General features: G+C 41.7%; 1 protein-coding gene across 1 annotated transcript in view; it reads left to right on the top strand.

Moving 5' to 3' along the window:
* Positions 1–16,674, top strand: part of elp1 (elongator acetyltransferase complex subunit 1) — a 78,249-nt gene that overhangs the window by 3,447 nt on the left and 58,128 nt on the right. The window contains exons 3-10 of the mRNA XM_078529508.1: positions 1,615–1,767; positions 2,867–2,948; positions 5,324–5,404; positions 6,622–6,707; positions 9,135–9,234; positions 11,228–11,318; positions 13,808–13,931; positions 16,413–16,518. Of these exons, the coding sequence (XP_078385634.1) occupies positions 1,615–1,767; positions 2,867–2,948; positions 5,324–5,404; positions 6,622–6,707; positions 9,135–9,234; positions 11,228–11,318; positions 13,808–13,931; positions 16,413–16,518 (823 nt within the window). The remainder of the gene's footprint in view (positions 1–1,614; positions 1,768–2,866; positions 2,949–5,323; positions 5,405–6,621; positions 6,708–9,134; positions 9,235–11,227; positions 11,319–13,807; positions 13,932–16,412; positions 16,519–16,674) is intronic.

Raw genomic sequence — 16,674 nt, 5'->3', positions numbered from 1 at the left:
CTCCCCACACTCAGGGTCATGATACGAGGTTCACAAGTGTGTGGCTTGAACAGAATGATCAGAAAAACAAATTTCTTCTGATAATTAACAATAGCTTTATTGAATTACCCACAGCCCTCAGAGGAGGGCTGCATTCAGCAATCACGAAATACAGTTACCCAGAACCCTGTCCCATCAGAGGCTAAACTCCCACCTTGTTCCTAACTTAATACTTAAATCTGTATATCCTGACTTAATACTTACAATCACCCCTCAGTTGGTTTTCCAATGATGTTGTAGTACCCTTGATGGAGTTGACCAAACTTTACCAACTGCCAGCAGAAAACAGTGGTGTCCTACAGTTTCTCTCCCCAATTATACCATTTCTACTGCTGACCTGACCCAATTCATTTCAATGTCCAGTAGTTAGCGCTCTTAGTTTATTCTGCGCATAGCCCAGACAAATATGATCAGCTCATGCTAGTTGAAACAATAGTCTTTCCATGGAAAATATATCCCAGACGAATATGATCAGCTTTCACATTGGTTAAACAATTCTCGTGGTGTTTTGAGGCAATACAGCACCTGGCTCCAAGGCCGATGAAAGTTTAAATATTAATGGGCTGTTCCTTAAGCCATTGTATCGGGTAATCAGTCTCTTAATTGCGTTAGTCAATGGAAGGTAATGGCATTTCGCTGGTACCATTGTTCCATGATAACAATCAATGTCCAAACCTTTTTGATGAGCTACTGTCTTTTACTAAATGTCAGAATTAACCCCTTGCTGCACAGCCCTGTGCTGTTGGCTGTAGCTTGGTTTCTGTATTGTGATTAAAAAAAAAACATGAGGTCAAAACATGTCCATAGGTTTGGGTTTTACACTCCATAAATTTCCTAGTTGGAGGGGATTCTGATCCTACATTCCACCCTGCTCTTTCCTTGCAGCCCCTGCAGTTTTAGTCTGTATCTATTTCCATTTTGAAAATAGCTATTGAAGAGAAATATTTTCACTCAAGAGGGTTGTGACCCTTCGGAATTCTGCACCCCAGAGAGCTGAGGATGCTCAGTTGTTGAGTGTATTCAAAGCCGTGGTCCATAGAATTTCTGGGTACTGAGGGAATTAAGGGACATGGGGGTAGCGCAGGAAGGGGAAATTGAGATGGAAGATCAGCCATGATCTCGTTGAATAGCGGAGCAGGGTTGAAGGGCCAAATGGCCTGCTCCTATTTCTCCTGTTCTTACATTGTCAGCATATGTTGTATAATGTGAGGCGACAGTTGGTTTGTGAAAGAAATAGCTTTTGTGGCATTGGGAGTTCTTTACCTAGTACACGGAGCAGCAGGAAAAGGGCCCTATCTCCAGGATCGAATGCTTGCATGGTTTGGTCCCAGGGATAACCAGGTTTCTGTGCCGTAATGGTTATTCTCATCCTGCCAATTTTTTTTTACAGTATCCACAATGACCTGCATAAAAAAGGGCAACTAATGCCCATACATAAGGGCTCTGTAATTTATAGGCTTCACTGTACTGGCCTTTGGCTCTGAATAAGTGAATCATCTTAATGCAATATAATATTCAATTGACAAGTTTATTCAAGAAGACCTGATTCAGACTCTTTCCTCTCTCTCCTCACAGGTGCTCCGAAAGGTGTCCCTGGTTGAAGAAGCATTTCTCCCTGAAGATGGCACCGGCTGTATAGTTGGTATTGAGGACCTGCCAGATCAGGAATCTGTGTGTGTCGCTACTGCATCTGGGGATGTTATACTTTATAATCTAAACTCAAATCAGGTATGTGGTGGTCTTATTTTATGAATATTACCTGAAGAATTTGAAGGACAAGGGCAGCAGACACAGAACACCATCACCTTCAAGTTCCCGCCCCAAGCCACTCACCTTCCTGACTCGGAACGATATCGCCGTTTCTTCACTGTCGCTGGGTCAAAATCCTGGAACTCCCTCCCTAATAGCATTGTGGATGTACCTACTCCACAGGCTGCAGCGGTTCAAGAAGACAGCTCACCACCACCTTCTCAAGGGCAATTAGGGATGTGCAATAAATGCTGGCCTGACCTGGTCAGCAACGTCCACATCCCATGAAAGAATAAAAAAAATACATTTTATTGACTAAACATGCTTTTCAGATGTACCATGATACTGGTCAGATGATGGCTTGCTTTTCTTAAAAAGGAAAGGAGCCTAGATGCTTCCGGTAGGAAGCAAGCATGAAGGATTAACAACAACAGCTTGCATTTATGTAGCACCTTTAACATAGTAAATTGTCCCAAGACGTTCCATAGGAGTGTTAGCAAACAAAATTTGACACTGAACCCGTAATGAAGTGATGGACAAGAGACCAATAGATTGGACAAAAAGGCTGGTTTTAAGGATCATCTCAAAGGAGGAGGGGGGGAGCGAAGAGGCTTAGGCCATGAATTCCAGAGCTAGGGGTCTGGATAGCTGAAGACATGGTTGCCAATGGTGGAGTGATTAAAATCAGGGATGCGCAAGGGGTCAGAATTGGCGGAGCACAGAGATCTCAGAGGGTTGTAGGGCTGGAGAGGGTTCCAGAGATAGGGAGGGGTGAGGCCATGGAGGGATTTGAAAGGAGGATAACAATTTTAAAAACTAGGCGTTGCCAGACTGAGTATTAGCATGTGCCATTGTGCACACGGGTGTTGGGCGAACAGGACCTGATGAAAGTTAGGATGAAGGAACAGAGTTTTGTACGAACTCATCAAGGAGCAGGTAGCTCACCTTGCTCAGGGCTTTGAGTTGATGAGTGGTAGCAGGGATCGTAAAGAGGGCAGGAAATGCTCATAATGATATAGTTAATAATGTATTAACAAAAGTGCTTCTGTTAATTGTAAATTTCTGTAATTTCTTTCAGCTGGAATGTGTTGGCAGTGTTGACAGTGGACTGACTGGAATGAGCTGGAGCCCAGACCAGGAACTACTTGTGCTCACCACGGGTATGTGTAAATCTGAAAGGGAATGGGGCTAAGCAAATAGCTTCTTCAGACATGGTGCAGATGCATGGGCTGAATGACCCCATGCTTATACTGTAAAAACCTATGAAAGCTACCTCTCTTTTCCCTCTCTGTAGGGATAGTTTAGTAAATTTTCAGCCTGTGTGTGGAGCCGCCCCTCCACCCCAGAACTAGTTTCATGGCTAGTGTCTTGCACCAAACTGTCTATGAATAATCAATTTTGTTATCCTTTCATGGAATATGGGCATAGTTGGTAAGGCTAGCATTTGTTGCCCATCCTTAATTAGCCATGAACTAAGTGGCTTGTGAGGCCATTTCAGAGGGCAGTTAAGAGTCAACCACATTGCTGTGGGCCTGGAGTCACATGTAGGCCAGACCAGGTAAGGGAGGCAGATTTCCTCTTCTAAAGGATATTAGTGAATCAGATGGGTTCTTACAACAACTAATGGTAGTTTCCTGGTCACCATCACTGTGACTAGCTTTCAATTCCAGAAGTGTTAATTGAGTTTAAATTCTACCAGCTACCATGGTGAGATTTGAATCCATGTCCCTCGAGCATTAACCTGGGCCTCTGGATGTCCAATGACATTACCACTATGCCACCATTTGCCTAAATTTAATTCCTTTATCTAAATTTTAATGGATCAAGCCATGGTTTTTGCAATGAATGCGCTGCATCCATTTTTCCTTTAAAATTTCAAAGAGCAAACGTGTGCACTTGCTCCCTCATGAGGGCCACTTACATCTATCTCTGCCCATCTACAGCTTGACCCAGTTTCCTAAGCAACACAATAACAACTTGTATTTCTGTAGTGCCTCTAACCTAGCAAAACGTCCCAAGGCGCTTTGCAGGAGCGATCATCAAACAAATTTAACACCACGTCACATAAGGAGATATTAGGACAAGTGACCAAAATGTTCGTCAAAGATGTAGGTTTTATGCAGTGTCTAAAAGGAGGAGAGAGAGGTGGAGAGGTTTAAGGAGGGAATTCTAGAACATGGGGCCCAAGCAGCTGAGGTGGATTAATTAAAATGTAGGATGTGCTCAAGGCCAGAATTGGAGAAATGCAGATATGCAGAGGGTTGTAGGACTAAACGGGTTGACCGAGATGGAGAGGAGGTGAGGCATGAAGGGACCAACACAAAAAGGCTTGAGCCCACACCCATCACTCTTACTCAGAGTGAGTGTCGGCTGCATTACATAAACTGATTTTTAACACCTATCTGCACTATGAAAAGTTTTGTAACTGTAAGAATATAGAGTTCTTCCAGCATTGCTTGCTAGTCCACACTAACTGTTGTCTTATTATTTAGTTATGTGACTGGCATGGATTTCAGAAAAAACAGAAATCACCCAACTTTATCTCGAAGGCCAATCCCACAAGCAAGTGCTAAAATTACTACATTTGCTAGTTCTGGATGCAGCATCTCTTGCAGCTGTAACCGTCTGGTTTCACCACGTCCTCACTCTTGCAAGCTTAACCCCCGTTTCTGCTTTGTGGCCAGCAGAGCATTCCCAGCCGCTTGACTCCACAGCAACTCACTGCTGGGGGTTGGGAGCAGAGGCCATGAGCACCTTTAACTGGCTCCCACAGTACATCAAGAGCATTGGAGACTGACCCTTAACCTCCTCACCCACTCCCAATGTCAAGAAGATGTACCAGTTGTTTCAAAAAAAAATTCTTGCACTGTAATTAACTTCAGCCTCTCTCGGGCTAAGGAAAGGTTCAGCCAGGTTTCCGACCCTGCGGCCCTTCTGGAAATTGCGTGCGTGTGCGAGGAATGTCGGGCAAGGATAGAATTGGTCTTGGTTACAATGCCTTTCATAGTTGAACAGCCTCTCAGGGTTAGCGTCACTCACTTTGTGTTTTAGAAGGATTAGGCTCTAAAGGGATGCTGGAGAGTTATGGAGTCCTATTCCTGAGTGAGGAAAGAAGGGGGAGAAAATTGTTGAGGGGGAAAATTTTGAGGGTAAGTTTTAGTTGGGCGCTTTATTTTAAACATAAAGTTAATGGCAGATGCATCCTGTTTGAAATAAAGATAGCACCCTTTAGCGAGCAATCATTTTTAATACACTTAAAAATGTTTTGCAATTGAAAACTCTGGCGTGTGCTGTGTGAAATAGTAATCCTAGAGTGAAATACTTTCAGTGGTAGCAAGAGCACAAACACATCAAAGCAGCTTTTTCAAACCTAGCTCAGCCAGTTCTGTAGAAACTAAAACTGTCTTCAGAAGGCACCACTGAGTTGCATATTTCTGCTATGATGCAGCTTGTGAAGCGAGAACATTACTTTAACCGTCCAGCGTCTTACTTTGGCAAAAGACCCATGTCACGAGTTAATTATATTGCTTTGTAGGGCAGGAGACTATCATAATGATGACCAAGGACTTTGATCCAGTCACTGAAGTTGGAATCCACCAGGATGACTTTGGTGAAGGTGAGTGTGCTGTCTTGTTTCATAAATAGATTTTAAGACCTGTCTTTCTATTCTGTAAAACTCCAGCATAAGTTCCCAGTCATTTGTAAGTCCCTCGGCTAGGATTTAGCGAATAATTCAACACATTTCCGTCAGAATAATACCAAATTACTTTTAATCTGTTTTGTTAAAAGAATGTTTGCAACAACTTGTCCAGATTATACTCTACATCCTGTCAAAAACCTACTGTAATCTGTAAAATAACATTCCTACATCAGTGTTTTCCAGTTACATTTATACACAGTAGTGGTTTTGGTGCAGCGTTGTTCTCTGTAGGATGGGGAAAGGTCACCAGGCCGATATGAACCCGTCCTGCTTCTTACTGAACTTATCCCCAATACACCCGCCTTTGGGAGAGACAAGAAGGAGACCCATAACCAATTCAGGAAATGTGTCAAAAATTATTTTCTGATCCCTTAAAAGCCATCAGGCAAGCTCCCAATCCATTGGCTATTTCCCGGAATCCTGGTTTCCTTCTGTCATGATCCCATTTTTCTACAAATGCTTCAAACCCCTTCTTGAAGAGCTTACCGGGAGTCAGTCTTCATCACCACCTCCGGGATGCCATCCCACAGGCCGTTCAGAGAAAATGTCCGCACGTCTAGCTTCTATATCAGTTTTAAATAGATGGCCCCTGATTCTCCTTAGTCCCATTATGCAAGAACATTTTCTCCACTTGCCTGTATTCAATGTCCTTAATAATATTAAAGACCTGAAACAGATTCTCTATAAGTCTATGCCTCTCCAGCAAACCAAATCCAAATCAGAATGAGCATCTCCATCGTTTTTTCTGGCAGAAACTTTATGGCCCGAATGTTCTCCTCCTGTGCTGTTCAGTGGCACTAATGCCGAGAGTCACCCTCGTTGCCCATTTTTGTATATTCTGTACAGCCAAAGTCAGTAGGAGTGGGGAATCATCCTAGATTACTGTGCTGTGCTTCCATGAGGCTCTTGTGAGAGTAGCAGAGGCTCGACAGCCCACTCTGTGCCTTGGCCTTCTGAAAAAAAGATGATGCCTGGCACAAGGATGTCAGAAGAAAGTAATGGAAGAAACAATCAATACCACACCTTGATTTTCTTTTTGAAAAACCTTTATGGAAAAAATAAAAATGTAATGTCTTATTTGCAACGAGCAGTTTTACCTGTGATGTGCCTGTAAATTGTGTCTCTCCCTTCAGGAAAATTCATCACTGTCGGTTGGGGTAAGAAGGAGACACAGTTCCATGGAACAGAGGGTAAAGAAGCAGCTCGTCGTAAGCCAGCAGTGAGTGTTCGATTGAACTCTTATATCCAGTTTTTGTCCTAGTATGGTTCATGTTCAATGAAGTTAGTTACTGTGAACTAATTCGCTGGTAGTTGAACAATTTTTGCTGTCTTATGGAATGAAATTCTTTATGAAATGTAACCTCACAGCTAAGCGAAACAAATGTCAGGGCTACGTGGTGCAGCACATTAACACAGAATATAAAATGGTTAGAGCACAGAAGGAGGCCATTTGACCCATCGAGCCCATGCTGGCTCTCTTTAGCTAGTCCCAATCTCCCACCCTTCCCCCGCTGCCTTGCAAACTTTTTCCCTTGAGGTACTTAGCCAATTCCCTTTTGAAAGTCACGATTGAATCTGCCACCATGACCCTCCCAGGCAGTGCGTTCCTAACCACTTGCTGTGTAAAAATATTTTTCTTCACTTTGCCTTTATGTTGTGGGGGGGTGGGGGAGAGGGGCGGCAGGCAGGAAAGTGGAACTAAGGCCACAGTCAGATCAGCCATGATGGCCACTCCTGCCCCTGTTTCTTATGATCTTATGTTCTTTTGCTATTCACCTTAACTCTGTGTCCTCTGGTTCTTGACCCTTCTGCTAATGGGAACTGTTGCTATTTATTCTGTCCAGTACCCTCATGGTTTTGAACACCTATCTGTGCAACCTCCTCCAGCCCTACAGCTTCTCCAAGATCTCTGCACTCCTCTAATTCTGGCCTCTTGATTATCCCTGATTTTAATTGCTCCACTATTAGCTGCTGTGCCTTCAGCTGCCTAGGCCCTAAACTCAGGAATTCCCTTCATAAATATCTCCCTCTCTACATCCCTTTCCTCCTTTAAGGCGCCCCTTGTTAATACTGGCCCTTGGGGAAGGTTCCCCCATATTATTATGCTCCCGGGTGAGGAGGAATGAACTGGCTCCCCTTCTTTATTCAACCCCCTTAGTTGGTCGCAACAAGGTTAATTTAAAAAGGACCCCTTCCCTCGTGGATGCCTTTTCCCAGTCCAAATGTAGTTATATTTTAAAAGGGGCCAACTTAATCAGGCCTTTTTGAGTCAGAGAAAGGATGAGTTTATTTGTTACTAGAACACGAGCAAAAAATTAATAAAAATGTATCATACATATACATAGATTAGAAATGAGAAGTGAGTCCAGAACCAAAAGTTTAAAAGATATACGAATCAGCCTTTGGCTTGTCCATGAGGAGTAGATAGTGAAACGCTGTAGCCATTAAGTTGGATGGCTCCACTGGAGCTGACTTTGGCAGCTGAGCAGCTGGTTTGGAGATTCTTGGTTCTGCAGGTTAGCTGAAAGGAGTTGTCCTGTTTCCTTTTTGACTGTAACTTTGCGGACTTTTGACCTGCTTCCAACAATCAGAGAGAGAGACTTTTTTACCCGCAAGCGCAGAGGTGCCTAGTTGATGTTCTTCAGCTATGATCTTCACAGCACACACTAACGCAGCACACACTCGAACAACAGACTAGCACACACAGACCAGGGTTGCAGTTGGCTTTTAACCCCTTGTATATTCCTGGGAAGGAAAAACAAACCTGTCTTTCGCCCAGAAACTGCTTTCTTTCAACTCAGTTCATGTCCACAGTCTGGGATATAACTCAACAGGAGACAGTTTCTGCTGAGATGGTAATCAGCCTTCATTACCTCTGCAGCGACAGATTACAGTTCAGTTTTTGCATTGTATCTTTTCCTTTGAGGTGTCTCTGTCTGAAGTAAGCCTTGACACCTTTTAGGTGTGACGTCCTGTTCTCTCTGGACTAGTTGATCAAGTGTAATTCACATAGGAATTTTCCAGCATGTGGTTGCTTTACAGTCTTAGCCAGCTTTTGCATGTATGTCCTTTCTTAAAAAACGCATGTCTTACTTATAAGTTCAATATATCCATAAGTAATTCGGGGCTATGATCCATGGTCATGACAGCCTTAGGACCTAACTCTTTGACCAAGCTTTTGGCCTTATGTAGCTCGATGTCCAATTTTGCTTTATAATGCTCCTGTGAAGCGCCTTGGGATGTTTTGTTACAGGCACTACCTAAATATAAGTTATTGGCCGATTACATGACTGCAAAGATTTCATGGTTAGGTTTGATTCTGTTCTCCCCTGTTGTCCACACCTGCCATTCTGAATAGGATTGTCATGTTTTTCTTTTTCTTCTCCCTCCTTATCCTGGGGGGCACAGTGATGCCCCCTGCAATGCTGCCCTCACCTCCCCACCCTGAGCTCAACTCAAGACAGACTAGGAATAAACCCTTGGATCTTTACTGCTCTGTACGCCTCAACTACTCACTGCCTTAAACAACTAACTTGTGGGACTCTAGCCAAGTTCACTCCCTGTGGAGTTCTGAAATAGTATGTACTTTATTGTCTTCCCAAATATATTATAGTTCCAACCATGAAATTTCTTATTTCCTTGATAGGAAATTCAGTCAGCATTTCCTTGGGATGATCGGAGGTCACGAGTGACCTGGCGAGAGGATGGGCAACTGTTTGCAATCAGTGCCATTTGCCCTGTGACGGGTATGTATCTGACTTTGACTTGATATTTTGGACATTTTCTCAAAGGGGAAGTGTATCACACACACTCTTTCTGTGCTAAACCAACAATTCGATATACATTATTAGGCTGCACTAATATTGAATTCCCTGATGTTACTTGGTTCTTCCAGTCCATTTGTGAGATTCAGGACCAAACTCCGAGATGGATTTGTGTACAAAAAGGAGAAATGATTGTACATGGAGTGGGTTTTGATTTACACCAACCTATCAGTTTCTTGGAGGGAAAGTGGCCTGGCAACAGCTGCTGATATTTTGCACCTCCTGATTTTTCATTATACAGAAACGTCAAGCATTTTCATAATTTATACATGCCTGAGGTCAGCTCAAAAGCGCTCAAGGGGATGGATTATCTGATTGGTGCTGGATGAGCTTGGAACATGACATTGGACTTGGATGGTTAGAACATCAAGCTGGCCGATACAACATAAACTTCCCATGTAGGCCCTTCCACCATTCTGAAGGTATCCTATTGCTGATAATGAAACTCTGAAGCCTAGGACAGCTGCTGGACAATGTTACCTGAAAGTCAGGCATGGGAAAGGGGCCTGATGCAACCTAGGGATTGGTGTCTGCCATGATTGCAGAGAAGCTCACTGTTGTTGCTTTTCTGTATCTCTTATTGAGTGAAATCATCATTCAGTGCGATGTGAAATGTGTCCGTGCTGTGACACTGCATGCACCTTTTACTGTTACTGTTACGTATTCTTATATCTGCTGTTCACCTAACACAGGCTGAAACCCTCAGCCTGAAGGCAAACTAGTGCCTGACCTACTGGGTTGGGGTGGTGGACAGAGCCACTGGGTTGTGTTGGATCCAACGTTACACACCCAATGATGGAAATTCAGAACCAAGTCAACCCAGCTTAACAGATTAGATGATCCAATTCTGAGACAAAAAGATTGGCAGTGCTCTGAGCCTCTGTTGATAATTAACTAGCAAGCCTGGTTCACTAATTGAAGCCGCAGGCTGTCTCTGGGGGCAGAATGCCTGTGAACTAATATCGGTTTCTTCCCATTACTTGTCATAAAGTCATGACGGCACAGAAGGAAACCATTTGGCCCACCAAGTCTTGTGCAAGGTATGGGCGTCTTCCAGCCCATTTGTCAGATTTAAGGACCAAGCTGTGAGATTGATCGTGAAAGATGGAATTCTTTCCCATGCAACCCCAGATAACCCTTCACTCCGAAGCTGCGATAGGTATAGTAATCCTAGCTGGACAAAAAATGGGATAACGATCAGTGGTTTTTCTGGCATGGTGGAAGCTGAATAAGCTGCACCTGTACTTCTATGCACACCTGAGAATCCCTAGGCATTCGCTCTGCCAGCTTGCATCAGTACTCTCTGGTATTGGGTAAGTGGGATTTGTGCCAACAAGGAAAGAATGTGCCACCCTGCCGGGCAAATAGAATTGGCGACTCTTCAAGATAATATGCGAGAAACAACCAGCTGGTCAAACAAAAACATTTTATACTTGAAAATTGTTTCCAGAGTCAGGCTGGGAGCTGAAGATTTGCGGCATTGGGAATCTGTGTGCTGTGTGTGGCAGATTGCTGCTTCAGTGCCCCTGGAGACAAATTTCAGAATTTAGGATTGTGGTGCAATATTTGAGTTAGTACACTTGTCCTTTTAAATAATTAGCTCAATGTGAATTTTAGCAAGCCCTTGCAAAAGTGCAGTATTTAAGCATATTTTGCCTCTCTTGTTTGGGTGGAAGGGAAAATGACTTTAACGTAAACTTGTCTAAGTTTTTGGTGCACCTCACTCAATAGAAGGTGATGCTAATCAGCTTTGATCAAGGTTTATATATTTATTCTTCTGGATACTGAAAGCAAATCCTTTTTGCCTTTAATGTTTCTCAACTTCTCGTTTTTCATAAACTATATATGCACGGGTTTTTTATTTTCATAACTTATACATGTCTGATGTCAGTCCAAATTAAATTTCCTCATGTAGGATCCAGAAAGCTGAGAATATGGAATAGAGAATGCGTGCTTCAATCAACCAGCGAGTCTGTTAATGGACTTGAACAGGCCCTGTGCTGGAAGTGAGTAACTTAAATTTTACCCTGATGTTCCTCTGGAAGTTTATAGGTATTAATTTTTGTGGGTATACTTGCCACCACTTGACTAATGCAATTTGGGCTGAAACTTGCTGTAAAATTAACCGGGTGCTAACAACGTACTTATCATTACTGCGCAAATCATCTAGCAAGTTCAGGCAAGGAAGAGATATGCTCTGAGTTGTGAATTTCCAAAATTTGTTGGTTGATTATTGCTGCACCTCCACTTGCTTCACACAAATGTCATTTCTGTTGTTTATAGCAGCTCGCTGGATTTGCACATTTCAGTTGCCCATAACCTCCCTGCCATTGTTAAGAACTTTGCGCATTTAGCACACCCCATAAAGTTAATTCTAGTAATTAACAGTGCAAGTAATTTTTTTTAACAATGTGATAACTTGCAATGATTGCCAATCAGCCTTGCCCAGAAAGTGAACATTTTAAATCGTGGTGTTTCATTCCTTAAGGTAGCAAATTGTTGTTGGAGATTTTAAAGATGCTGAATTTAAAAAAAAATCTTATGCTCTTAATCCAATTTTTCTTTCCCTCACTTTATTTCTCTTTCCATATCTGAATGGACTCTAATTCAAGACATTTCCTCCTCCATCATTGCTCTGTTTATTTCTTAATTCATAAATCTCATTTAGTTAAGGGGATGGACTGTTGGTCCCATCATTCTTTCAAATCCTAGATTCCCCATTGCCCTTACCACGCCTTTATCAGCTTGCATTTCTAGCAAATTACTGGACAAAATCATTTTTTGAATTGAAGATGCAGGAAAAGTCTAACTAAGGGGGCTCGCCATGAGAACCAGCAAATTCAGGCTCATTAAATTTACCAAGTTGCTATCTTGTAGGAGATAGCCCTCTTCTGTAGAGTTCCTCAGTAGAACATTGACTGCTCATGTTTTGATGAAGGGGTTGCACATGGGAAATTCACACAGTGATGTCCTGTAGCTGCCAGGATATTGCGCCTGTATTCTCCAAAAGGTGTCTGTCCCATATTTTTACCCCTGGCATTTACTGTGTGTCTTTAAATCATTGACCTGCCGAAACGATTATTCACCAACTTTCTCCCAGGTTTGTGTCAATATTTCTCTGTAGCGGGCTGACAGTAGATGCACCAGAGATGCTGAGATGGCTTCTCCACTCTTTTCTTCTCTTTGCCCAACCCCACTCCCAAGCTCGGTATGGGTACGTGGTTTCCCCTGATACTAGAGTGTCAGCCGTGGCTTAATTGGTAGCATCCTCACTGCTGAGTCAGAAACTGTGGGCTCAAGTCCCAGTCCAGAGACTCAAGCACATATCCAGGTTGACATTCATGGTGCAGTGCTGAGGAAGTGCCGCACATTTGGCTGAGATGTTAAACTAAGGCCCGCCAGCCTTCTCAGATGGATGGAAAAGATTGCATAGCACAACTTCAAAGAAGAGCATTGTCCTGGCAAATATTTATCTATCAACCAACATTTCTTTTATTTGGCTGTTATCACATTGCTGTTCATGGGAGCTTGCCATACATAACTTGGCTGCTGCATTTCCTACATTACAACAGTGACCATATTTCCAAAGAAGCGCTTCATTGGCTGTAAAGTGCTTTGGGCCATCCTGAGGTTGTGAAAGGTGCCAAATAAATATAGGTCTTTTTACTGAGGTCAGAAACTAGACTTGTGTGAAGATAGTTAGGTGAATAACCCTACAATCTACCTTCAGGATACAATGACTTGTCTCTCCTGAACACTATACCACCATGTATTTCTCAAATCTTTTGCTTTTAACCCTTCTGAACTTTGAAGTGAACTATGTTTGCTGCAATTGAATAACTTAAAAACAATTTTTTTTTTTGAATTCTCATCAGCGGGAGTCAGATATTGTTCAGTGGGTAGCACTCTCACCCCAGAGTCAAAAGGTTATGGATTCAAGCCTCAAATATTGTTGCATTATTGGACTGGCATTGGTAGAAGGCTGAGAGCAATCTTATGTATTTGAGAAGAAATAGATAGATTTCTGGACTCTAAAGGCATCAAGGGGCATGGGGAGAGCATAGGAGTATAGTGTTGAGGTAGAGAATCAGCCATGATCATATTGAATGGCTCGAAGGGCTGGATGACCTACTCCAGCTCCTGTTTTCTATGTTTCAATGTATTCTTGGTGAGCAGTAACCTCCACATTCTGAATCATGTATGAGTCTGACATGTCTAGCCTAGTACACTCAATATCCATTCCTTACAGACATCCCAGCTGTTGATCAGAGTCACACAATTTCCACACTTAGAGTTGCACACTGCTATCATACTGTGATTAGATTGAAAGGATGCTTTGTTTTGGATGTATACTCTACTTTTGATGGAAATAAGAAGCTATTTGTCCATAAACAGGAACCTAAATTTTCCCTGGTCATGATACTTATTCTGAATGGAAATGTGGAACGTATGAGAATCCATTGTAATCTGCCTATCTTTTTTGCCACATTGCTAGACCGTCAGGGAACTTGATTGCATCCACACAGCGAAAGCTTAACAAGCACAATGTTGTGTTCTTCGAACAGAATGGTTTGCTACATGGAGAGTTTTCACTTCCTTTTGACAAAGACCAAGTTAAGGCAAGTACTTAAGGTTCCTTTCCCCCCTTTGAACTCCTTTCCATGGATACTTTGCCCAGATTCTTTAGATTTGACCTTGGGCATCATGGCCACGGTTGGCTCTATCCTTATCTGAAACTTCCGTCTTCCCTCTTCCACCCATGCACAGTGAGGGTAACCCAACTATCAATACTGTGAACCCTAACCAGTGTTTCCTACCCTAACCAAGAGATAAGAACAGTAATTGCATTTTCCCCAACACTACTGAAATTGGTAAACTTAGTCTATTGGTGTCATTATGTTAGCCTGTGAATTGGAAGTAGGTTTGATTTACAGCAAGACTCACAGAAAATGATCAATTGTGTGACAAATATTCAGCATACAGCCTATTTAAACAGTGCACTACAGCAAACAATCTACAAAGCTTATTTAAAAAAGGATTGTTACAAACGACAGCAACATCTCCTGATAAGAGCAAGGTGATTTCTCCAAAAAAGTGCAGTGAGTGGAGGATAATAACACAAATTATGTGCATAAAGTCAATCCCAGTCCCCTATAGCAATGTGGTCTCCAGGGATGATTAATGGGGAATTACCCAATTATTTCCATTCTGGACAAGAACAATGATATCAATGTATGCAGCCAATGGAGCACAGACAGCAAATTATCATGTCTCGGTAGTACAGCGTGTGGTGAACTAGCCCACTGAGCCATGTTTGTGTTCTAAAGCCAAGTAATACGGTGTTTCAAATATTCTATAAGATTTTGTGTAATTAGATTTTTAACTTTTTCAGGTATCTGAAATACAATATCTTTGGTGTCTGGTTAATTTGCGGGTGCTAAAATGTAAAGAGTAGACTTGGAATTGCATTTTTAATGTGAAGAATTAAGAACCTTAAGATGTTTGAGAAATTAGCTTAGGAATGAAAATACCATTTACCCTGATCAATCTTTAATTATGGGACATTTTTTGGTTGCTTTTCATTTAAGAAACTGCAATTGGGTTTGTTAACTCAATGGCTACATCTAATTAGATTAGTTCACTGGTGTTCTTCATTTGTATTACCGATTTCTTATATTTGTTTTGTGAAATTCTTCACGTGATTGTTGACCCTTTTGCCTTTTCTCTGTTTTTTGGAATACCAAAGCTTCACCCCCTAATTACCCCTTGTTAATATTTTTGCATGTGCTTATGAAACAATATATGTTACAACATTTTGGTTTATACTGGATAGGGGTTACAATAAGATACAATTTGTACATCATCTCAGATCAGATGATATATTGAAATTCAAGTTTATGCTGAATGCCACTCTTAAAACACAATGAGGTAAGTATTTTGGTGTAGATTGGATTATATTATGTTATTGGATTATATTATGTTTCATCATATGAGAAAGCACTAACAAGGAATACATTATTCTTTGTAAGCATATAGTTAATATTGAGGAACACCAGTAAAATACAAGATGGCATTAACAAACTTGTGAAATGGATGTGTAAATGCAAAGGTCACCTCCTCTTGGAAAATAAGAGTCTAAACGAAAATAAAGAGTCTAAAGGGGTAGAAGCACAGATGATCTAGGGGTACAGATTCGCAAATCATTAAAAGTAGCAACACAGGCTAACTAATCCATAAAAAGTGCAAACAAAGCACTTGAGTTCATTTATAGAGGACTAGAACTCAAAACCAGAAGTTATTTTAAACTTTTTAGACCACTGTATGAGTACTGTGTAGAATTCTGGTCTGTACATTACAGAAAAGTTGTAGAAACACTGGAGAAAATATAAAACCATTTATAATGATGAACTGGAACTGCGCGGGTACAACAACCTGGAAAGATTGACTGTTTTGGGGGGTTGGGGTAAGTGGCCTTTCTCCAGAAAGGTGACCAAATAGAGATCTCTAAAGTTATGAAGGGGTTCTGTAGAGTAGACATGGAGATGATGTTTCCACTTGTTGGGGTATGTAAAACTTGGGGCTAATGCAAGATGGCTACTAATAAATCCAATAGGCAGTTCAGGAGAAATGTCTTTACCCAGAGAGTGGTGAGAATGTGGAACTCGGTACCATAGGGAGTAGTAATGGGAAATAGCAGAGATGCATTTCAGGAGAAGCTAAATAAGTGCAGGACGGAGAAAGGAATAGAAGGATCTGCCCGCAGCCTCGTGTGGAGCATAATGGTTCTGTTTCTGTGCTGTACATTCCATATAATATTCACAAAAACCGTTGAAACTTTATAGTTGACATATTTGAGATTTCTTTGTTGACTTTTTGAAAAATTGCTTTGTATAGCAGGCTTTTCATAAGTGGTTGACACTTTATCTAATCTGCCCTCAAGTTTCTAACTGGATTGGGCAATGTACGTAGTCAGATTGAAAGTGAGTGGATTGAAAGTGTAGTTATATTCCCAACCTATAGATTTTCTGCACTTTGTTGGAAATAATCTACCTGCAGTGCTCTGTATGTTACTGACTGGCTTGGTTTTTACTGTTAATTAGGTAAATGAAATACTCTGGAACAGTGACTCCACTGTGCTGGCAGTTTGGCTCGAGGATTTGCGATCAGCAGATGAAAGGATCAAAGATGTCCAACAAAGTACATATGGTAATAAATTATCCTCCAGATAGTCTGGGGTTTGTTTTCCTTTTGCCATCTATCTAACATCCTGCATCCAAACAAAATGTTAACTTGATTTTAACAAATACTTTTGTTCTTGGTGTGCTTTGCAATATATCTGAAGATTGACTGCCTGAATATCAC

This window comes from Cetorhinus maximus, chromosome 2 (genome assembly GCF_964194155.1).
Source record: "Cetorhinus maximus chromosome 2, sCetMax3.hap1.1, whole genome shotgun sequence".
In the NCBI taxonomy this organism is placed as follows: domain Eukaryota; kingdom Metazoa; phylum Chordata; class Chondrichthyes; order Lamniformes; family Cetorhinidae; genus Cetorhinus; species Cetorhinus maximus.
The sequence above is the reverse complement of the archived record's forward strand: the minus strand, read 5'-3'. Positions and strand labels throughout refer to the sequence as shown.